The 24,196-nt window shown below is 43.1% G+C and overlaps 1 protein-coding gene across 12 annotated transcripts in view; it reads left to right on the forward strand.

The window, feature by feature from the left end:
* Positions 1-24,196, forward strand: part of KCNH1 (potassium voltage-gated channel subfamily H member 1) — a 430,930-nt gene that overhangs the window by 28,326 nt on the left and 378,408 nt on the right. For all 12 annotated transcript variants that reach the window (XM_055583062.1, XM_055583061.1, XM_055583050.1 and 9 more), the window contains exons 2-3: positions 1,605-1,728; positions 5,995-6,101. In XM_055583062.1, the coding sequence (XP_055439037.1) occupies positions 1,605-1,728; positions 5,995-6,101 (231 nt within the window). The remainder of the gene's footprint in view (positions 1-1,604; positions 1,729-5,994; positions 6,102-24,196) is intronic.

Consider the following 24,196-nt stretch of genomic DNA (forward strand, 5'->3'; position numbering starts at 1 on the left):
TCCTCTGTTCCTTCTCACATGGATAGGAAAGGATGATGACCTATACTGTGAATAATCTGCGATATACTAGAGCCAAATTACCCTCCCAATTAAATGAAGATGTTGCATGTCACCACTACTCCACTCCACATAGAGTACATGCATAAATAACCCCCTCTGGTTTCCAACAAAGGAAGGGTCTGTATGGGTGTTCTTTGCTTCCTTTTGGGTAGGGGGAGGTGGGGAAGGGGTGATTATTCTGTGGAAAGGAAAGCGTCAAGCCAAAATAATGATTATATTTAAGTTCTGGATGTTATTTGCTTAAGGTCTTGAAAAGAGAAAAGGAATACTTGATTTCCTGAGCACAAAAGGTATTGAACACTTTTGATCTTTAAAAATATAGAAAGTGTTGAGAACATGCCCTACAACCAAACATATCTGGCTTACTTAATCCCTGCATCTTGAGTGAATGGTGGTCTAGTGCTCCATGAAAGGTCTGAACTGTGCCTTCTGTGGCTCCAGGATTTCAAATCAGTAAGGTTTGTCATTGTCTGGCATCTTGATCAGGCTGCACAGAGCCCCAGTATTAGGGATCTAGTCACTTCCTCACCAAGAAGAAGGATCTCTGCTCTGTGTGTTCCAGGAGGCATTCTGCTGCTGTCCCCTTTGCCTCTCTAAGGAGGCCTTCTCCTCCATGGACTGGCAATTGCTAATCAGGGTGAGTAAGGCCAATTTGTTGCTTCTGCCCCAAAGACTGACAAGCTAAAATGCTGGATGGAACTCAGAAGAAATTACTTTCAGTTTCTCGCTAGCTCCACGTTAGCATACTCTCACTGAGATGAAAAATTAGGACTTGAATATGTCTTATGGAAATCAGTGGATTTCTGCAGGAAACGTTGGTTGATTGGTTAAGCATGCTTCCTTTGGAGTACATTACTTTGCCGACAAAGGTCTGTCTGGTCAAAGCTATGGTTTTTCCAGTAGTCATGTATGGATGTGAGTGTTGGACTGGAAAGAAAGCTGAGCACCGAAGAATTGATGCTTTTGAACTGGGGTGTTGGAGAAGACTCCTGAGAGTCCCTTGGACTGCAAGAGATCCAACCAGTCCATCCTAAAGGAAATCAGTCCTGAATAGTCATTGGAAGGGCTGATGCTGAAACTCCAATACTTTGGCCACCTGATGCAAAGAAGTGACTCAATGGAAAAGACCGTGATGCTGGGAAAGATTGAAGGCAGGAGGAGAAGGGGATGGCAGAGGATGAGATGGTTGGATGGCATCACCGACTCAATGGACATGAGTTTGAGCAAGCTCTGGGAGTTGGTGATGGACAGAGAGGCCTGGCATGCTGCAGTTCATGGGGTCATAAAGAGTCAGACATGACTGAGCAACTGAACTGAACTAAACTGAACCTCAGCATTTGCTTTCCAGTTCAGCATTTGCTTTCCAAATGTTCAGTCTTAGAGCTCTGTTCTTCTGTGTTCCTCAGAGGGTCAGTTCCTATTCAAGAGACTATTTTGGGGGGAAACAAAAAACACCTGGATTGGTTATTATTTATGTCCTCATTGAATCTCAATAATGTCTTGCCTCATGTGCCCTCTTCTTCTTCTTTTTTTCTTTTCAACAGATACTAACTTTGTGTTGGGGAATGCCCAGATAGTGGACTGGCCTATCGTGTACAGCAATGATGGATTTTGCAAGCTGTCTGGCTATCACAGGGCGGAAGTGATGCAAAAAAGCAGTACATGCAGGTATTTATGTTTGGGCTTGTTCTGTTAAACACTCTTTCGTGGTATCTTTTTGGAAAAAGAAAATGGCGTACTCAACTTGGGAATTTCCTTTCAAGCAGTTTCATTCAGGAATGGACTTCCCAGGTGGCACAAGTGGTAAAGAATCTGCCTGACAATGCAGGAGACATAGGAGATGCAGGTTTGATCCCTGGGTCAGGAAGATCCTCTGGAGGAGGAAATGGCAACCCACTCCAGTATTCTTCGCTAAAAAATCCAATGGACAGAGGAACCTGGAGGGCTACAATCGAAAGGGTTGCAAAGAGTCAAACACAACTGAGCGACTAAGTGCATTCAGGAATGCTTATCACACTGTCATCTCTAGTTCACACCCTGTACTGGCAAAATGAAAGAAGACCTATAACGTGGTCTCTACAACTAATGAATTTACAGTCAGTGAGATGAGGGAAAACCTAGAAAAACTCAGGAAAATCATTTTATCAGTAAAATGTAAACTCAAAAGTTTGAGGTTTTAGATGGAAATTATGTGAAAATTAGAAGATTAAACAAAGTTAAATGAAAATGAAATAAAAATTTAGGTCATTAAATTAATTTTAAAAATATATGGTGATTTAAAAAAAATTTTTTATTCTTTGGCCACATCGAGTGGCATATGGGATCCTAGTTCCCTGATCAGGGATTGACCCTGTACCCCCTGCATTTTAAGTGTGGAGCTTTAACCACTGGACCACCAGAGAAGTCCCTGTCTAGCCATTTTTGAAGGGTAAATACCCTTTTGGAGACACGGGCCATGCTCACAGGGCTTTTCATCAGAAAAAGTGAAGAGACCATGTTTTGCTGCCTTGCCGTTGTCACATCTGTCTTTGCTCACTGATTCAAAGACACAAATGAAGGGTGCTATGCAGCTTGGGTATCTGACAGGGTTACTAGCCAAGTAGTGCCCTTGGGCTGTGTCACTAAAAAAGCTCTTTTAGGGCATCTTCTAGGTGCTGAGTGGAGCCTGTGGCCCAGGCCCTGTGCTGTCTCAGCAAGGTCTTGCTCTTCTCACTGTGCCTTCCTCAAGTCGTCTGTCTTCAGTGGTGTTTGCACGCAGTGGAGTCATTTTCCTAAACCTGTGTGCTGTGCTTAGTTGCTTCGGTCATCTCTGACTCATTGCCACCCCATGGACCATAGCCCACTAGGCTCCTCTGTCCATGGGATTCTCCAGACAAGAATACTAGAGCGGGTTGCCATGCCCTCCTTCAGGGGATCTTCCCGACACAGGGATCGAACCCACATCTCCTGCATTGGCAGGTGGATTCTTTACTGCTGAGCCACCCAGGAAGCTCTTCCTAAACCTGCTAGATCCCAAAATGAACTCATCTCCGAAGGGTGGAAAAACCCGTTCAACCCAGGCATAGTCTTTGATTCTCAGAAGTTGCTTATTCTTTGTATTAAATCAGCCAAGTAACTCATTTGTTGAAAAGTATTCAGTGTTTGGAAAATATTATCATTTTCTTAAATCTTAGGTTTTGGGGACTGGGAAATGGCAAGTTTAAGCTTCCCTCAAAGTTGTAGAAATTCTGGCTCAAGTATTACAGTAGAATTCTCTTATGTTCTTGGTGTGCTCTTATCCTCTGAGGAATCTGTGTGTCTGCATCTACGTGTTCATCTGTATGTGTACAAACATAATCTGAACGCTTTGGGAGAGTGAGCTTTGCTTTCTAGTGTGGCTTGAGCAGTCTCCTTAACCTGTCTTGCTTCTTACTGACTATCATCAAACACTTTAAGAAAATCAGATAAGAGTACTGGATAATTTTTATGCAGATAAGAGAACTTAGTAAGTTTCTAACTAAGAAACTTGTTTCTCTGAAGGTGTTCCTTTTCTAGCAGGAAAGGTAGCATGCCCTGTGTTAGCTACATCCCTAATAGCTCAGGGGCCTTTGGCTTATTTCCTGCATCGCAGGCATCTGAAATCTAATGTCCAGAGAAAGGAAACTTGTACCTAGCACTGAACTTCAGCTTGAAAAAGCGCACAGAATAGGAAAAGCTGGATGTAATGATGGCACTTCATTTGTCTGAAGACTCCATTTAGCCGGGGTTGATTTTACCTTGTGAAGGAAATTGCCAGCCTGTATACCATCACATCACTTAAATGGAGGTCACTTATCTAGCAAATCCATTCAGAAAGGGAAAGTGGGAGGAAGCTAAAAAGGCCTTTGAGCAACTGGCTAAGTGAAATGGTAATAAAGTATAAGTTTTTACTTCCGAAGAGAAAGAAATCCTCTTGTTCTCAGGCACGGCTGATTCAGTTTTGATCTATCCTTCTTTTTAAAGGTAATTCACCAAGCGTGGTTGTCTCTTTTCCTGATTTATAGTTGAAGAACACAGCCCCAGAGCAGCGCATTACCTGAGATGGGCACACGGGGAACTACAGATGATCGACTTAGTAGTTTAGGAACTGTGCTTCCTAATTTCTGAGGTTCTTGTTAGCTCTGAAATTCTTTGATTCTATGATTCAAGTCATCAAGAAAAAGCTAGGTTGCACAGCTAGGTGTGCACAAGTTTAGGAGATGGGTTGTGTATTGTTGGGGAACCCATGCCGCTGCTTCTACATCACCTAAGCCTTGTGGGCTGAGTATGGCCATTCTTCCTTGTTGGTGTCACCTGAAGGCCTGGAGAGGGGGCATGCTCACAGGGTCCACTGGCAGCCTTGTTGGAGGACTGGCCTTTGCAGCCCCATTGAGGGATGGCTTTTCTTCTCTTGCATTCTGTTAATGTCCTGTGCGTGTTCACTCTACCAAGTTGTTGGGGGTGGGGCATAACCCATTCCTAGAGGAATAAACCTTGGTCTTCAGACCATATGCGGTGGGAGGCCCAAGAAAGTGGATGGTCTTGGCAGTTACTGCCTCGCAGAGACTATTACTAGACAGGAGCTTCTACTACCGAGTTTTTTCCTGATTTTTTTTTCATGCTGTTTATTAACTCTGTTAGTTTACTTTTCTCCAAATGTGAAGAATGAAAAGTGAAAGTCTTAGTTGCTCAGTCATGTCCTATTCTTTGTGACCCCATGGACTGTAGCCTGCAGACTCCTCTATCTATGGAATTCTCCAGGCAAGAATACTTGGAGTGGGTTGTCGTTCCCTTTTCCAGGGGGTTTTCCTGACCCAGGGATTGAACTTGGGTCTCCTACATTGCAGGGAGATTCTTTACCATCTGAGCCACCAAGGTAGCCCTTACTAACCTTTTTTAAACTTATTAACCCTTTTGGTTTATTTTTTTCCAAGTGCGAGGAGTATGGAAATTAGAAGGAATTTGTAGAATTTTATCATCTTGATTTTTTTCAACCCAGTTCTCTGTTTTCTTTTTAGTGGGAGTGGGCAGGAAAAGGAGCTGCAAAGACAGTGGCTGACTTGCTGAATCTTCTTTTCTTTCCTTACCTATATCTTGGTTAGAGCATCAAATTGCACCCTTTTTCTTGTTCGATTGGTGACTTTTTGTGATTTTTTTTTTCCTATTCACTTGTTTATTTTGTTGGGAATTAGGAGAGGAAAAAAATCTGTAATCCAAATTTATTCTGCTGTCCTTCTCAGGAAGTCTCCCAGAGTTGTATTTCTAAAATTCAGATTTGATTATGCAACTCCTTTGCTTGAAACCCTCCAGTGGCTTTTTCTGCCTTGTTTTTGGGATAAAGTTTAAATTACTTCACCTGGTCTGTAATGCCATGGTCTCTTCCATGGTCTGACTCCTGCTTACTTCTGTATATAATCAGTTGCAAATTTTCCCTTCAGTATCTACATCCCAGGTATACTGACCTGAACCGTATTCAGGTTCCAGGATTAACCTCCCTCTCACCCCTGTGCCTTTGCAATGCTCCTTTTTTTGCCTAGAACATTCTTTTCACTCCCTTTCTCAGCTAATTTCCACCTGCTCTTTAGATCTCATTTCTCGTTGCCTCTGGGACACCTGTCTGACCACTCAGTGCTCCGTGTCTACTGTGTGCATTGTAATTCCTATGTAGGGTCGTACTGTTTCCTAATCTGCTGTTTAGATGGCTGTTTTCCTGTGTGTCTCTCCCTTTAGACCGTTACTTTCTGGGGGGAGATGGTGACTGACTGTTGATCCCATTTCCGTTAGTGAATCTTCTCTGATGGCACGCACGTTTTCAGTGTGTGTGTGCGTGTTTCACAGTGCAGAGCACAGCGCTGGGTGTATAGCAGGTAGTCAACAGATGCTTGTAGGATAACAAATACTTACTCATCTAACTCGGGCTTTTTGGTTGCTTTGCAGTTTTATGTATGGGGAGCTGACCGATAAAGATACCATTGAAAAAGTGCGGCAAACCTTTGAGAACTATGAGATGAATTCCTTTGAAATTCTGATGTACAAGAAGAACAGTGAGTATTCAGAACATTCTGAATCATACCTTGATGTGCTTGGAAGAGCATATCTACTCTTTCTCTATTGCTGTCTTGGGTTTTCTTTTCTATCATCAGCTAAATGTTGTGGCTTGAAGCCATTGTGTACGTTGGACTAAGTGGTATGGATTGATGAGTTCCAGTTCTGCACAGGAGCATTTGTACTTCTCACTAACCAGTTAAGACTTCTTGATGTCTTTTCTGCCAAGAGTTAGTGTTTTTCCTATTGATTTTCTTATGATGAGTTGCTGGCTTAAGATACTTGTAGACTTAAAGGCTATTTTGCTGGGAGACAGCAGGTAGGTCAGATTCTCTGTCCAGTTCACCTTCATATCTATCTCCCTATAGCGCTTAGCACAGCAGGTGTTATCAGTTGATTGCCCAATTAAGAATTTATGAATAAAATTTTGTTTTCCTGGTGACCCCAGTTTTCTGTAAGAGACAGTATTAATAGTCATAGTGTTTGTATTGTTAATTCATATTTGTTTTCTCTATAATCACTTCTAAAAGTATAGTAATGAAGAATCTAGGTCAATAGCCATACACAAGTATAAAACTTAACTTTTCTCTTAGAGGTTTCCTATTGAGTGGAGATTAATTATATTAGAAGTATGGAAAGTGGGCCATATGGAAACATGGCAGTAACAGGGTGCAGACACGTTGAAGGGTGATTTCTGTTTTTAAAAACACTATTTGGTTTGTAAAGAATCCTGTTCTTTATATATAGGATTGAACTAGGTAGGTCGTTGGTTCACTAGAAAATGTCTGGAGTGGCGCAGGTGGCGCAGGAGGAAACGTGTTTATTTTGGTGGCATTCAGGATGATGTGTTTCACTCTGGAAAGCAAAGGGCACACGTGGCTTTTATCCAGAAGGACCTGGGGCTTTTTTTTCAGTCTGGAGTGCTGGAGCAGACAAGTGAGAGGACTTTTTTCTGGATGGCCGGTGCAGATGCTGAGCCGAGAGATTATCTTTGAGCATCAGCGACTCTGCGAGGGCTGGCCCCGTGATTTCTCTCTAGAGCTGCTACCTTGCTCATTTCACCCCCTCAGCCAGTAGATCTAGTTCCTCCCCTGCTACCTCCCCTAGTTCCTGTCTTGAGACATTTTGCCAAACAGGGCTGAGAGGAACGAAGTGAAAGACGGTGACCGGCTCTATGCCAGCCCTTCCTCTACGGGAACACAAGTCAAAGCCACAGCTCTTCCCAGGAGCACGCCAGCAGTGCCTTCTCCTGGGAGAGGGGACTCTGCCTGTGTGCCCCGAAATAAGGGAGTGACCTAAAGGTTTCCCACGCTGGCAGCTTTCTGTCCTGAGCAGCATAGATTTCCTCACATCACAGAGTACTAAATTGGGATCCCATGTGGTGCTCGTGGTAAAGAACCCACCTGCCAGTGCAGGAGGTACAACAGACGCAGGTTTGATCTCTGGGTTGGGAAGACCCTTGGAGTAGGAAATGGCAACCCACTCCAGTATTCTTGCCTGGAGAATCCCACGGACAGAGAAGCCTGGCAGGCTACTTCCATGGGGTCACAAAGAGTTGGATATGAGTGAATGACCGAGCATAGATATACATAGCATAGAGCACAAAGACAATGCGTTTGTATTTTGCTTCAGAGTTTTCACGCTTCATTAGACTATGCATTTAACTTGCTCAAAGTCCACTATACATGTTGGGCACTAAAGAGAAAGAGAGGGATACAAAATTAAAACCAAGTTAGTGATTCCACGTGCTGTTGTCTTCAGTGGACACATACCCCAATCCTATTGTATCTCATTGCACTAAAGATGATTCTGATATTTCTGTTTCTGTACCTTAGGTAGACCTGGGCTATGCATGGAAGCAGGTCAGTGCAGCTTATGTTTTTACCAAATTATTAGCATCTTTCCCCTCCCTGGAGGTTGTGCTGGGCTTACTGAGAGAGACATGCCAGTCCCTGGAGTGGCATGTCAGCCTGGGCATGGGCTCTACTTCATGGATGCTATGGAGGCATTCTCAAAAGTGATTGAGGTCCTATGAAACTTTTACCTTACTCTTTGATTTTAGAAAATACACTCAGTGAAATTTATGACTCCACTCTATTTAAAAATGTTGATTCTCTAAGCCCAGTGAGGTAGGCATGGCGGATGTCATCTCCATTGTATAAGAAGGTAAATTCCTCACCCAAGGTCATGCATAGCCAGGACCTGGTTTCCAGTGCTTCCCTATGGCCATTCACTCCAGACTGGGTTAGATTTAGTTGGGGCACAGGGCAGGACCACCACATATGATGATGCAACACTGCATAGGGGACACCTGGAAACCAGTTTGCTGAGTCCTCAGCGCACCCTGACCTAAAACTGCACCTGTGCTGAGGGGTGAACTTCTCTTTCTAATTTACACAAGGATGTCCAGTGCGTTTGCAGGGGTTTCGTTCAAGGCTCAGTTTAGTTCAGTCGCTCAGTCCTGTCCGACTCTTTGTGACTCTTTGGACTGCAGCATGCCAGTCTTCCCTGTCCATCACCAACTCCCGGAGCCTACTCAAACTCATGTCCATCACGTCAATGATGCCATCCAACCATCTTATCTTCTGTCTTCCCCTTCTCTTCCCACATTCAATCTTTCCCAGAATCAGGGTCTTCTCCAAGGAGTCAGTTCTTCACATCAGGTGGCCAGAGTATTGGAGTTTCAGCTTTAGCATCAGTCCATCCAGTGAACATTCAGGAGTGATTTCCTTTAGGATTGACTGGTTGTCCTTGCTGTCCACGGGACTCTGAAGAGTCTTCTCCAATACCACAGTTCAAAAGCATCAATTCTTCAGTGCTCAGCTTTCTTTATAGTCCAACTCTCACATCCATACATGACTACTGAAAAACCATAGCTTGAACTAGACGGACCTTTGTTGGTAAAGTAATGTCTCTGCTTTTAAATATGCTGTTGGTCATAGCTTTTCTTCCAAGGAGAAAGTGTCTTTTAATTTCATGGCTGCAGACACCATCTGCAATGATTTTGGAGCCCCCCAAAATAACATTTGTCACTGTTTCCACATCTATTTGCCATGAAGTGATGGGACCAGATGCCATGATCTTAGTTTTCTGAATGTTGAGTTTCAAGCCAACCTTTTCACTCTCCTCTTTCACTTTCATCAAGAGGCTTTTTAGTTTCTCTTCACTTTCTGCCGTAAGGATGGTGTCATCTGCATATCTGAGGTTATTGGTATTTCTCCTGGCAATCTTGATTCCAGCTTGTGCTTCATCCAGCCTGGCATTTTGCATAATGTATTCTGTATATAAGTTAAATAAGGGTGACAATATACAGCTTTGATGTACTCCTTTCTCACTTTGGAACCAGTCTGTTGTTCCATGTCCAGTTCTAACTGTTGCTTCTTCACCTGCATACAGATTTCTCAAGAGGCAGATCAGGTGGTCTGGTATTCCCATCTCTTTCTGAATTTTCCACAGTTTGCTGTGATCCACACAGTCAAAGGCTTTGGCATAGTCAATAAAGCAAAGTAGATGTTTTTTCTGGAACTCTCTTGATTTTTCTATGATCCAGCAGATGTTGGCAATTTGATCTCTGGTTCCTCTGCCTTTTCTAAATCCAGCTTGAACATCTGGAAGTTCATGGTTCATGTACTGTTGAAGCCTGACTTGGAGAATTTTGAGCATTACTTTGCTAGCGTGTGAGATGAGTGCAATTGTGTGGTAGTTTGAGCATTCTTTGGCATTGCCTTTCTTTGGGATTGGAATGAAAACTGACCTTTTCCAGTCCTGTGGCCACTGCTGAGTTGTCCAGATTTGCTGGCATATTGAGTGCAGCACTTTCACAGCATCATCTTTCAGGATTTGAAAGAGCTCAACTGGAATTCCATCACCTCCACTAACTTTGTTCGTAGCGATGCTTCATAAGGCCCACTTGACTTCACATTCCAGGATGTCTGGTTCTAGGTGAGTGATCACATCATCATGGTTATCTCGGTCATGAAGATCTTTTTGTATAGTTCTTCTGGATATTCTTGCCACCTCTTCTTAATATCTTCTGCTTCTGTTAGGTCCATACCATTTCTGTCCTTTATTGTGCCCATCTTTGCATGAAATGTTCCCTTGGTATCTCTACTTTTCTTGAAGAGATTTCTAGTCTTTCCATTCTATTGTTTTTCTCTGTTTCTTTGCATTGATCACTGAGGAAGGCTTTCTTATCTCTGTTTGCTATTCTTTGGAACTCTGCATTCAACATGGGGCAGAAATGGACACAGATAGTGTTGGCTTCTTCCTAGCATTCTGTTCTTTGCTGCAACTCCTCCAAATCCTACCCTCTCTTGAGGAATTTAGAAACTTTAAATTATTTTTTAAGCTTGGGAATTTTACAGTTGCACCAAATTCTGTGCTTTTTTTCCGACAGCTTCTTAATAACCAACTAAAATATACCTCAGAGATATTGTAGGTTCCATTCCACAAATTTTGATTTCCCAGTGCATGTAAAAGTTATGTTTACACTATAACTGTAAACATAACTGTTTATTAAGTGTACAGTAGCATTATGTCTAAAAAAGTTCATATGCCTTCATTAAAATTAACTAATTAATTTATTGCTAAAAATTGCTAAGCATCATCTGAGCCTTCAGTGAGTTGTAATCTTTTCGCTAGTAGAGGGTTTGAAATACTGCCAAAAAATTACCAAAATATGACACAGAGACATGAAGTGAGCAAATGCTTTGAAAAAATGGCACCAATAGACTTGCTCAATGTAGGTTGTCACAAACCTTCAACTTGTTCAAAAAAAATGCAGTGTCTGTGAAGCGCAATAAAGTGAGGTCTGCCTGTAGTCTGTTAGCCCCTGGGCTTGTTCCTAGGAATGCGGTTATGAAAAGACAGACCCAGCCTCGGCTCTGACAGTGTTTGCAGTAGTCAGGGGCAGCATCCATAGTTTAGAGCTCTAAGTGTTTTGATAGTGGCACACCTGGGGGTTGTCTCTTCACTCCCGACATAGGAGGTCAGGAAGGGAAGTCTTCCTAACAGGTGGGAAATTCATGCAGAACCCAAAGGGTAGTGCTGAGTTAGGCAGAGAGAAGGGCAGGGAATATCCCAGGCTGATGAAAGGAATGTGTAGACAACAACAGCAGTGAGGGAGCACTGAAGTTTGAAGAGACACAGAACAGCGCTCCTCAGACTTTGGTGTGTATATGAAATCACCTACAGATCGAAATGTGTACGTTTCTATTCAGATAGGTCTACCAAAGCGCCTGAGATTCTGCTCCAGGTGCCGCCAGTGCCGCTGGCCCAACTATCACATTCTGAGTAGCAAGGACAGAAAACAGCTTCAGTGAAAGCTGACTTCCATGCCTTTCTCTTTTTGGCACCCAATGCAGTGCCTGACACAGACGGCGCTCCACCTGAAATGATGGAGCAATATCTCTTGAATAAATGAGGTGTCATCAGTGAAGCTGGAGAGGTTGGGAAGGGCCAGCATGCAGCCACATTTAAGAGTTTAGAATTTATCTTAAGGGTAGAGGTGGTGGGACCAGAGAGTGGGGTGAGGGGCATTGAGGGGTTTTAAGCAGGGTTTGTTTTTTGTTCAGTCACTAAGTTGTGACCAACTCTTTGCAACCCCATGGACTGCAGCATGCCAGGCTTCCCTGTCCTTCTCCAAGAGTTGGCTCAAACTCATGTCCATTGAGTCCGTGATGCCATCCAACCATCTCATCCTCTGTTGTCCCCTTCTCCTCCTGCCTTCAAGCTTTCCCAGCATTAGGGTCTTTTCCACTGAGTCAGTTCTTCACATCAGGTGGCCCAAGTATTGGAGCTTCAGCTTCAGCATCAGTTCTTCCAATGAATATTCAAGGTTGATTTCCTTTAGGATTGACTGGTTTGATCTCCTTGTGGTCCAAGGGACTCTCAAGAGTCACCTCTAGCACCACAGTTTGAAAGCATCAACTCTTTGGTGCTCAGCCTTCTTTCTGGTCCAACTCTCACATCCATACATGACTACTGGAAAAACCATAGCTTTGACTATACAGACCTTGGTTGGCAAAGTGATGTCTTTGCAGGGTTAATTGTGTATTAATCAGATTTTCATTTCAGAAAGACAACTCCATCAGAGAGTGGAGATGGAATACAACATAGGAAACAGGAGGTGGGGGACTTGTTAAGAATCACCCCAGTGACAAGATGGTTGCCGGCTGCTGGGGGAGGGATGGGGAAGAGGCAATTGAGATGGAGAGGTGTCGGGGGAAATGGGAGGAGGCTGAGTGCAGGGACTTTGCTGGTGCTGCCTTCTGATGGGCGAGTATCTAGCACACAGTCCTCCTGGAGGAGGTGCTTGGCACGTGTTTACTGAGTGACTTTAAAGGAACCTGATATTTACCAAGAAACAAATGGGTGACCAATGAGTGACTCAGAGCAAGCACTTCAGAGCCAAGGAGCAAGCTGTGTGAGGCTGAACTGACCAGCAGTGGCCTGGAAGGAACAGATTGAACAGAGATGGATGGGAGGAGGGGAAGGATTCACAATTTGTAGTTCAGTAGCTCAAAACCTTTAGCATTTTAAAGCTGTTCAGAGTCCCCTGAAGAAAAAGTCATTCCTTTGAGATTTTAAAATGTGAAATGTCATTATTTAAAGGAATGTTTTTTTCTCTGAAATTTAAATTGGTGATGGGCTAGTCTCTAAGTCACGTCTGACTCTTTGAAACCCTATGGACTGCAACCCACCAGGCTCTTCTGTCTGTGGAGTTTCCCAGGTTAGAATACTGGAGTGGTTGCCATTTCCTTCTCCAGGGGATCTTCCTGACCCAGGGATCAAACTCAGGTTTCCTGCATTGGAGGCAGATTCTTTATGGACACCAGGGAAGCTGGAAAACACATATGAAGGCTTAAAGAAGAAAAACAATCACCCCAAAGACTCAAAGACTCCAAGAAATACTACTATACCTTACACTTTTTGGTGTTTTGTCTTGCAGATGTTACATAATTGAAACTTTTTACATGTATGCAATATGAAATCATACCTTTAATCTTTTATCATGAAAACATCATAAAAATATCCTTATAAAAATACCCCATAAATATAATTTAGAAGGAATTTTATTAATACTTCCTTTATTGTTATATATTTATGAACTCTAAATTTTCTTGATTAAACAAAGTGCTGGCATGAAAATCTTTGTGCAAAGGTATTAGTTGACATTCTGAAATATTTCCTAGAAGTTGAAAATTACTGTGTCAAAGAATATGAACCAAGGTTCCTGAGACATTTTGCCAAATAGTGTTTCAGAATTGAACCCATTTCCAAGTTCACTTGCAGACTGTGTCTGACTCATTGAACTGCTCCAGCATTGAATATTGAATCATTTCAAAAGATCAAATTGCCTACAATTACAGGTTTTTTTTTGTTTAACAAGTATTTTTAATGCAAGTGCGACTGAAGCATTTTTTCTTATTTAATATCCATTTAAAATTACTTTTTATATTAATTGTTCAGATTCTTTGCCATATGTTCTAATTAATTCTTGTGATTTTCTCATTGGTTTTCCTCATAAACTTTTAATAAATTGGTTTGTGTCCCCCCCTCCACCTCCCACCCCCCATTAGTATTTGCAAGGACAACTTTGTAGAAAAGATCTGCTACTGACAGGCGTTCGTGTTCTTGCTACCTTTGGGGGAGTTGGGAATACTTAGCAGAAGGCTTCATGGTGTGTTTTGGAATGAGTGTGTGGAATACGATTATGTATCTTGGAGACTGGCTTATTTGAAAGGTTTCTTTCTATCTATTGGGCAGTCTAATCAGTAAACCTGGGCCTTTTGGTATTGCTATACATTTGTATCGTTCCTTAACTCATTCTCAGTATGCTGGATGAGTTTCTTACATTAGTGACAGTCATCATTCATGAACTCATTTAGCAAATATTTAGGTGATCATTTTTGTGCTGGTCAATTAGTTTCTTCATTTTTCAAGGAAGAAAGTTAAGAAGTATTAGCCATGAGTGAAAGTACTCCACCCTCAGGACAACACTCCCCAGCATGTGACTAACTCTGCAACTCATGGTGTGACTGGAAGCCCGGGTTTGGAAGCCTTGGATCAGCTTCTCCAGCAGAGAAGCGCAGGAAAAGGCAGCTGAGAGGCAGGAGAAGCTGCCGGCCAGTCCTTCTTGATTACCTACCACAGGCCTGTGGGTTTGTGAACCAAAGAGATCCACATGTGAGAAACCAACTCTGCCTTGAGGGGGTGGCAGTCTAGTTGTGAAGACAAATCATCGCTTGCCTAGTTTGCCAACAGATGGTCATTTTTTTTTCCAATTCATTTTTGACTGCTCCGGGTCTTCATTGCTGCGCTCAGGCTGCTCCCTAGTCACGGTGTGCAGGCTTCTCATTGTGGTGGCTTCTCTTGCTGCTGAGCACTCAAGGGTATGCACACGTTTCAGTAGCTGTGGCTCCTGGGCTCCTGGGCTCAGTAGTTGTAGCACACAGGCTTAGTTGCCCTGAGTCATGTAGAATCTTCCTGGACCAGGAATCGAACCTGTGTCCCCTGCATTGGTAGGCAGATCCTTTACCACCGGACCACCATGGTGGTTACCACTGTGACTACCACCAACAGATCGTTCATTTATTTATTCCATACTAGAAGCTGTTTGAGCATTCATGGCATTGCCTTTCTTTGGGATTGGAATGAAAACTGACCTTTTCCAGTCCTGTGGCCACTGCTGAGTTTTCCAAATTTGCTGGCATATTGAGTGCAGCACTTTCACAGCATCATCTTTCAGGATTTGAAATAGCTCAACTGGAATTCCATCACCTCCACTAGCTTTGTTCGTAGTGATGCTTTCTAAGGCCCACTTGACTTCACATTCCAGGATGTCTGGCTCTAGGTCAGTGATCACACCATTGTGATTATCTGGGTCGTGAAGATCTTTTTTGTACAGTCCTTCTGTGTATTCTTGCCATCTCTTCTTAATATCTTCTGCTTCTGTTAGGTCCATACGATTTCTGTCCTTTATTGAGCCCATCTTTGCATGAAATGTTCCCTTGGTATCTCTAATTTTCTTGAAGAGATCTCTAGTCTTTCCCATTCTGTTGTTTTCCTCTATTTCTTTGCATTGATCGCTGAGGAAGGCTTTCTTATCTTTGCTATTCTTTGGAACTCTGCATTCAGATGTTTATATCTTTCCTTTTCTCCTTTGCTTTTTTTCACTTCTCTTCTTTTCACAGCTATTTGTAAGGCCTCCCCAGACAGCCATTTTGCTTTTTTGCATTTCTTTTCCATGGGGATGGTCTTGATCCCTGTCTCCTGTACAATGTCACGAACCTCATTCCATAGTTCATCAGGCACTCTACCTATCAGATCCAGGCCCTTAAATCTATTTCTCACTTCCACTGTATAATCAGAAGGGATTTGATTTAGGTCATACCTGAATGGTCTAGTGGTTTTCCCTACTTTCTTCAATTTAAGTCTGAATTTGGCAATAAGGAGTTCATGATCTGAGCCACAGTCAGCTCCTGGTCTTGTTTTTGCTGACTGTATAGAGCTTCTCCATCTTTGGCTGCAAAGAATATAATCAATCTGATTTCGGTGTTGACCATCTGGTGATGTCCATGTGTAGAGTCTTCTCTTGTGTTGTTGGAAGAGGGTGTTTGTTATGACCAGTGCATTTTCTTGGCAAAACTCTATTAGTTTTTGCCCTGCTTCATTCCGTATTCCAAGGCCAAATTTGCCTGTTACTCCAGGTGTTTCTTGACTTCCTACTTTTGCATTCCAGTCCCCTATAATGAAAAGGACATCTTTTTTGGGTGTTAGTTCTAAAAGGTCTTGTAGGTCTTCATAGAACCATTCAACTTCAGCTTCTTCAGCGTTACTGGTTGGGGCATAGACTTGGATTACTGTGATATTGAATGGTTTGCCTTGGAAATGAACAGTGATCATTCTGTTGTTTTTGAGATTGCATCCAAGTACTGCATTTCGAACTCTTTTGTTGACCATGATGGCTACTCCATTTCTTCTGAGGGATTCCTGCCCATAGTAGTAGATATAATGGTCATCTGAGTTAAATTCACCCATTCCAGTCCATTTGAGTTCGCTGATTCCTAGAATGTCGACATTCACTCTTGCCATCTCTTGTTTGACCACTTCTAATTTGCCTTGATTCATGGACCTGACATTCCAGGTTCCTATGCAATATTGCTCTTTACAGCATCGGACCTTGCTTCTATCACCAGTCACATCCACAGCTGGGTATTCTTTTTGCTTTGGCTCCATCCCTTCATTCTTTCTGGAGTTACTTCTCCACTGATCTCCAGTAGCATATTGGGCACCTACTGACCTGGGGAGTTCCTCTTTCAGTATCCTATCATTTTGCCTTTTCCTACTGTTCATGGGGTTCTCAAGGTGAGAATACTGAAGTGGTTTGCCATTCCCTTCTCCAGTGGACCACATTCTGTCAGACCTCTCCACCATGACCCACCCATCTTGGGTGGCCCCATGGGCATGGCTTAGTTTCATTGAGTTAGACAAGGCTGTGGTCCTAGTGTGATTAGATTGACTAGTTTTCTGTGAGTATGGTTTCAGTGTGTCTGCCCTCTGATGCCCTCTTGCAACACCTACTGTCTTACTTGGGTTTCTCTTACCTCTGATGAGGGGTATCTCCTCACCGCCACCCCTTCCTCACCTACCGCACAATTGCACTCATCTCACACGCTAGTAAAGTAATGTTCAAAATTCTCCAAGCAGGCTTCAGCAATACATGAACTGTGAACTTCCTGATGTTCAAGCTGGTTTTAGAAAGGGTAGAGGAACCAGAGACCAAATTGCCAATATCCACTGGATCATCAAAAAAGCAAGAGAGTTCCCGAAAAACATCTATTTCTGCTTTATTGACTATACCAAAGCCTTTGACTGTATGGATCACAATAAACTGTGGAAAATTCTGAAAGAGATGGGAATACCAGACCACCTGACCTGCCTCTTGAGAAATCTGTATGCAGGTCAGGAAGCAACAGTTAGAACTGGACATGGAACAACAGACTGGTTCCAAATAGGAAAAGAAGTACGTCAAGGCTGTATATTGTCACCCTGCTTATTTAACTTATATGCAGAGTACATCATGAGAAACGCTGGGCTGGAAGAAGCACAAGCTGGAATCAAGATTGCCGGGAGAAATATCAATAACCTCAGATATGCAGATGACACCACCCTTATGGCAAAAAGTGAAGAGGTACTAAAAAGCCTCTTGATGAAAGTGAAAGAGGAGAGTGAAAAAGTTGGGTTAAAACTCAACATTCAGAAGACAAAGATCATGGCATCTGGTCCCATCACTTCATGGGAAATAGATGGGGAAACAGTGGAAACAGTGTCAGACTTTATTTTTTGGGGCTCCCAAATCACTGCAGATGGTGACTGCAGCCATGAAATTAAAAGACGCTTACTCCTTGGAAGAAAAGTTATGACCAACCTAGATAGCATATTGAAAAGCAGACATTACTTTTTCCAACAAAGGTCTGTCTAGTCAAGGCTATGGTTTTTCCAGTGGTCATGTATGGATGTGAAATTTGGACTGTGAAGAAAGCTGAGTGCCAAAGAATTGATGCTTTTGAACTGTGGTGTTGGAGAAGACTCTTGAGAGTCCCTTGGACTGCAAGGAGATCCAACCAGTCCATTCTGAAGGAGATCAGCCCTGGGATTTCTTTGGAAGGAATGATGTTAAAAGCTGAAACTCCAGTACTTTGGCCACCTCATGCGAAGAGTTGACTCATTGGAAAAGACTGATGCTGGGAGGGATTGGGGGCAGGAGGAGAAGGGGACGACAGAGGATGAGATGGCTGGATGGCATCACTGACTCGATGGACGTGAGTCTGGGTGAACTCCAGGAGTTGGTGATGGACGGGAGGCCTGGTGTGCTGTGATTCATGGGCTTGCAAAGAGTCGGACATGACTGAGTGACTGAAGTGAACTGAAATGAGAAGCTGTTTATATATAAGGGATATTGATCCTAAATCACACACATATTGAAAGCTATTTTGCCTATTAAATTTTTTCTCTTTAATTAAAGACTTAATTTTTTCTCTTTAATTAAAATACCATACCTGTTGTTGTCCATTCGCTCAGTCATGTCCGACTCTTTGCAACCCTATGGACTGCAGCACGCCAGGCTTCCCTGTCCTTCACCATCTCCCAGAGTTGGCTCAAATTCATGTCCATTGAGTCAGTGTTGCCATCCAACCATCTCATCCTCTGTCTTTCCCTTCTCGTGCCTTCAATCTTTCCCAGAATCAGGGTCTTTTCCAGTGAGTCAGTTCTTCCCATCAGGTGACTGAAGTACTGGAGTTTCAGCTTCAGCATCTGTCCTTCCAATGAATAATCAGGACTGATTTTCTTTAGGATGGACTGGTTGGATCTCCTTGCTGTCCAAGGGACTCTCAAGAGTCTTCTCTGATACCACCTTTAAATTTTTTTCTCTTTGATTAAAGACTTAAATACCATATGTAAGTTAAAAAATGTTTGTCACTCTTTTTTTTTATGGTTCTAACCTTTATATAATACTCAGGAAGCTCGTCTCCTTGCCTAAATAATAAAAATATTCTTCCATTTTCCCTTCTGGTACTTTTATAGCACTATTTGTTATCATCAGTCTCTTTCTTTCTAATTTGAAATGCTCTTTTTTAAAACGCTAAATGCTCACATTCATGTATTTGTGTCTGTCCTCTTTTTTTTGGGAATCTTTTTGTAGCGTATTAGCTTTGTGGGTTTGGAAAGCGCCTTCCCGCTTGGGTTCTCCATATTTAAGTGAAAGCTAATGTCACAGTAACAGTTCCACCTCACAGAGCTGTGAAAAGTAAACCATGCTGTGTCAGGGTTTGGCCCCATTGTAAGCACTCAGTAAATGATATTATTGTTTTCATTTTTGCTTATTTTAGGGTCAAGCCATTGGCTTCTACTTACTATAGTAAGTAATCCCTGTCATTAGTTTTCTCTTCAAAAATTTCTTGGCTGTTCTTCCACCTTTATTTTTCTATTTGAATTGAATGTCAATTCATCAAGCTCTGAGAAAAACAAATGAAAAAAGAAACAATTGAGATTCTGATTGAAATTGCATTCAATTTATATATTAAAAGAAGAGGTTTGACATCTTACAGAACTGAATCTTCTCCTCTATAAACAGTGTAACTCTCTCCTTTATTGAGGTTTTGTGTTTTGCTCTTTAATCAAATTTAAATTACATTGAGACTTAAGCATTGCATTTTCTAGCTTTTACCTTGTTATGGTTGAGACTGGCCCTTTTCCTTAGGAACAGGTGAAGGCAGCTTTGGATTTTCATTAAACTCCTTAAGATACATTCTCTTTTATAGTCATATAAACACCCCTGTGAGGTGAGATTGAACATTTCAAACTTATAGATGAGGAAAGAAGGAAGGAAAGTAATAGTTTTATATATCCATGTATCAGGCATTTCAACTTAATCTAAAGTCAATCTGTGGCTCAGACAGTAAAGAATCTGCCTGCAATGCTGGAGACCCGGGTTCAATCCCTGGGTCAGGAAGATCCCCTGGAGAAGAAAATGGCAAACCACTCCAGTATTCTTGTTTGGAGAATCCCATGGACAGAGGAGCCTGGCAGGCTACAGTCCATAGGGTCGCAAAGAGTCGGACAGGACTCTGACACACAAAAGTAGATCTAACATACATCTACTGTGTTACACCAAAGTAGTAGATCTGCTACACTAACGTAGACTAACACGCTAAAGTAGATCCATTATCCCCGTTTACAAATAAGGAAACTGATTCTGAGAGAAGTTCAAGTGACATGGCCAAAGCATACAATAAGTCAAGGTGGGGCTCAAACAGAGGGTTTGGGATTCTGAATGAGATGTCCTAAAGACTAGTGGTCACTACTTCCCCTATCCTGTCTCATCTTCACACTTGTCGTTTGTCTCAGTAAAGTTGACCAAAACCTTGTTGGTCTGTTTCCCAGGGCAGACTGCTATTCTCTAGTTTCTGGACTAATCCCAGTGGCCCAGCACGTGCAGCCCTTCCCAAGAGCCAGTCACAGTGGCTTGGTGGATTCTGTTGCGTTCAAATGTGACCTGGGGCTTCCCAGGTGGTGCTAGTGGTAAAGAACCCGCCTGCTAGGACAGGAGACAGAAGAGACGTGAGTTCGATCCCTGGGTCAGGAAGATCCCCTGGAGAAGCGAATGGCTACCCACTCCAGTATTCTTGCCCGGAGAATCCCATGGACAGAGGAGCCTGGCAGGCTACAGTCCACAGGGTCTCAAAGAGTCAGACATGACTGAAGTGACTTAGCACGCACACATGTCATCTAAATTTGAATGTGGCCTGGATGTCTGGCTATGTAAAGTGCCTGGAAGGATGTCCAGGGTCGGAGGGAGACTGATGGAGGCCAAAAATCCTGTCATACACCTGCACCTTGCTGTTTTGTTATCTGACTGTTGTGGTTGAGAAGCTCTATGGTGAGATTAGGTTGTCAGGTTCATTAGTGCACAACGCAAGGGAGCAGCATAAGGGGTGACCGTCACAGAGTGGCCAGAAGGAGGAGCCTAACCTGGAATGGCCCTTCCACTGCGCGTCCTCAGCCAGAAAAGAGCTGAAGCCTTTGCCATCAGTGGGATGTGTTTCTCCTGGATTTGTGTATTGATCTTCCTTTAATAGAAAGTTTATTTTTGACCCTTGGTTCTTTTCACAGAAAAAAACATTAAGTACTTGCTTTTCTTGGTTTTCCCATGGTAGCCACTTGGGTGAGGAGGCAGAATTTTAACCTCTTGCTGATTTTGTGTGTGTGTGTGTGTGTATTTGTGCATACATTGTCTCTCTCGTATCTTGAGGGAATAAATCCTGCTCTAGAATCGGGGCTCTAGAAGAGATCCCCAGAGGCCAACTGCTCAGGCCTCTGCCCCCAGACAGGTCTTCATCTGAATGGAGACAAAACATTTCTGAATATACCCTGGGTGCATGTGGAGGGTGTAAGGGAACCTGAGTGGGTGGGGCTCTAGGCTCTGGATATTTCATGTTTGCTTGAAAGAGCTGTTTCCCATATTGAGACTTTGAGTAATGTTTCATTAGCTAAAAATGCTTCACTCCTATGAAGTGAAAGGTTGAAATGACTGGTCTGTGCTACCTAGGAGGGACTCATATATTCTCTTTTGGAAAAATTTCAGAAATGAAAAATTTGAACCCATTCTTCTTGCTTTCCTAGATTTTTTGGCTAGTGATAATCTGAGGGAGAGAGAGAGAGGCAGGTCTGAGTAACTGGAAGTAGGATGTCTTTCTTTGAAATTCAGCAGGCATTCCTAGAGCTTGTTGGGCTTTCACAGCTCCAGGCTGGCACCTCCTGGAGCTGAGCAGCATAGTCACCTCATGTGACCCCGTGGGTGACACTGGACTAGGGATGTAGGACCGTGAGACAGGAAGAGATCAGGCCTCCTGCCCTTGGAGCACATTGCTGTTGTCCATTGCTAAGTCGTGTCTGACTCTTTTGCGACTCCATGGACTGTAGCCCACCAGGCTCCTCTGTCCATGGGGTTTCCCAGGAAAGAGTACTGGAGCAGGTTGCCATTTCCTTCTCCAGGGGATCTTCCCCACCCAGAGATCGAACCCATGTCTCCTGCATTGGCAGGCGATTCTTTACCATGAGCTATCAGGGAGCCCTAAAGAAATAGTCCTTAACTGTTAGGGTTTGATGAGTGTCAGTACACAACATTGTCTTTCCCTGCCCGTGATCAGAAGCAATTGAGAGAAATTCAGGCATCAGGAAGGTTCAAATATCACCTTTATGACTGGTATATCTGGTCCTAGAGGATGTATTTTATATCTATGGGAAGGTGAGTTTTAAAAAGTGAATACTAGAATCATACAGACTTATCCACCCAACACAGCTGCTGACTAAGAAAAAATTAGTCACAGTCTGAAAGTAGAGAGTTATTTTATTTGGTGGGAATGTTAGGGACTCCAAGTCCAGGAGGCAGAATCTCAGTAGTCCTGAGAAAATTTGTCTGAGAAGATGGGAGTGGGAGTCAGGTTATATATAAGTTCACAACAAAGAGGGCAGGGAGTCTGACCATCAAAGATTACTGCTAAATTGTAAGGAAAACCAAATATCAAGCTAAGGGATTTAGCGTTCTTCTATGTAAGAGAAGGTGCAAGCTCTGGGCTCACTGAATTCATTCCGTTCATATGTACGTAAGCTATCGAGGGCCAAACCCTGTTTGTTTTTTTTTGATTTCTCACATCCTGCCTCTACTAAGCCCCTCAGCTCTTCAGCAATCACTGTTGGGGTGACGGCATTTGCTAGATTGCAGGCCCTTTTGGGAGCCTTCATCTACTCAGATGGTAAAGAATTCTCCTGCCAATGCAGGAGACCCGGGTTCACTCCCTGGGTTGGGAAGATCTCCTGGGAAAAGGAATAGCTACTCACTCCAGTATTCTTGCCTGAGAAATCCTGTGGACAGAGGAGACTGGCGGGCAACAGTCCACGGGGTCACAAAGATTCAGACACGGTTGAGTGACTAACACTTTCGTTCACATATGGTGGCTTGGAAACGCTGCTGGCTGTGACATTTCTTGCGCACCGATATGGCAGGAAATATTTCATTTCACACAGGTAACGCGAGAGAACCACAGTCTTCTCCTGCCAGCTATCCCCCTGCCCTCCGACCTCTCCCCTAACATTTATAGAATGCGGAAATAGAGTAGAATGCTCCCTAATCTCTTAAGACAGCAGAGGAGAAAAAGTGGCCAGACTACACATGTCCAGTTCTTATCCCCCATATTGCCAACCCAGGGGAAAGGTCTGGAGTGTTACAGTGAAAGATGTCCCTCCACAAAAAACACCAGGTATGGGAAAAGGAGGGCTTCCCTGATGGCTCAGATGGTAAAGGATCTGCCTGCAACGCAGGAGACCTGAGTTCGATCCGTGAGTGGGGAAGATCCCCTGGAGTAGGGGACAGCTACCCACTCCAGTATTCTTGCCTGGGAAATCCCTTGGACCAGGTTCCCACCTTCAACAAGCCTAGGTGATCAGCTGGAGAGGAACTCTTAAAGTAATAGATACTGACTATATGAATTTTTGGCACAAGAAACAGATTTAGATATTGAAAAGAAATGATCAGAATAGCATATGTTTAGGCAGGGAACATTTCTGGAAGGAAGCAATGGGCCATTTGGTAGAGAGATGGGCACATAGCTTTAAAGATATAGAAATGGGGGAAAGTTCTTGAGAAGCTTGAACTATGGTAAAATGAAAAAGGCCCCCCAACATGACAGATACAGTGGCTCTTGTGTGACCTGGGAGATGTGAATTAGTGTCAGCAGTCTAAGTGGTCATAAAGATTAGATGGCACAGCCCCAACTGGAACAAGTTTGTAGACACCAGGCCAGCTGGTGCAGCCCCGTGGAAGGCCCACAGGCGGCAGCTGTGAAGGGAGTGGTTCTGGGGATTCCAGCGAGACCAGGCTCCTGGCGTGAGACAGCGTGAGTGGGGGCCTCTCTTCTGACTTATTACTGGTTTGATAAATCGGGTGTGCTTTCTCATTTACCCAGCTGAAAGAATATAGCTTTTAGCTTAGTTTTCTTTAGAGCAAAAAGAAAAGTATTTTGTTTTTGTTTTTCTCTTTGTTATATCAGCTAGTATACAACTGAGAGCTGTGTGTACGTAGGCTCAATTTTTCTTGAGTTTTCTGTTGTTTAATTGAAAGTGGGTTAAAATCCACTTTAGGTTCTAAGGAGCATCCTGGGAGGAATAGTAACACAGGCCTTCCAAAAACCATGGATAATTCAGAGACCATATATTTCTTGATTTTGGAATTACTCTGTGATTTTTTTTTTCTTTTCTGGTTGCGCCATGCAGCTTGTAGGATCTTAGTTCCCCAACCAGGGATCCAACCCTGGGCCTTGGCAGTGAAAGCATGGAGTCCTAATGACTGGACTGCCAAAAACTCCTGATTTTTGTAAGGTGGATTTTTTTCTTTCAAAACACATTTTTATTAGGGTGACATTGTGGTGTATTCTAAGAATACCCAGAAACTGGTAGGTATAAAGGGAAGGGACAATAGAGATTTAAAATGAACTGTGGATGAATATATAGACAATCAAAATTTAAGAAAAAC

This window comes from Bubalus kerabau, chromosome 5, assembly GCF_029407905.1.
Source record: "Bubalus kerabau isolate K-KA32 ecotype Philippines breed swamp buffalo chromosome 5, PCC_UOA_SB_1v2, whole genome shotgun sequence".
Lineage (NCBI taxonomy): Eukaryota > Metazoa > Chordata > Mammalia > Artiodactyla > Bovidae > Bubalus > Bubalus kerabau.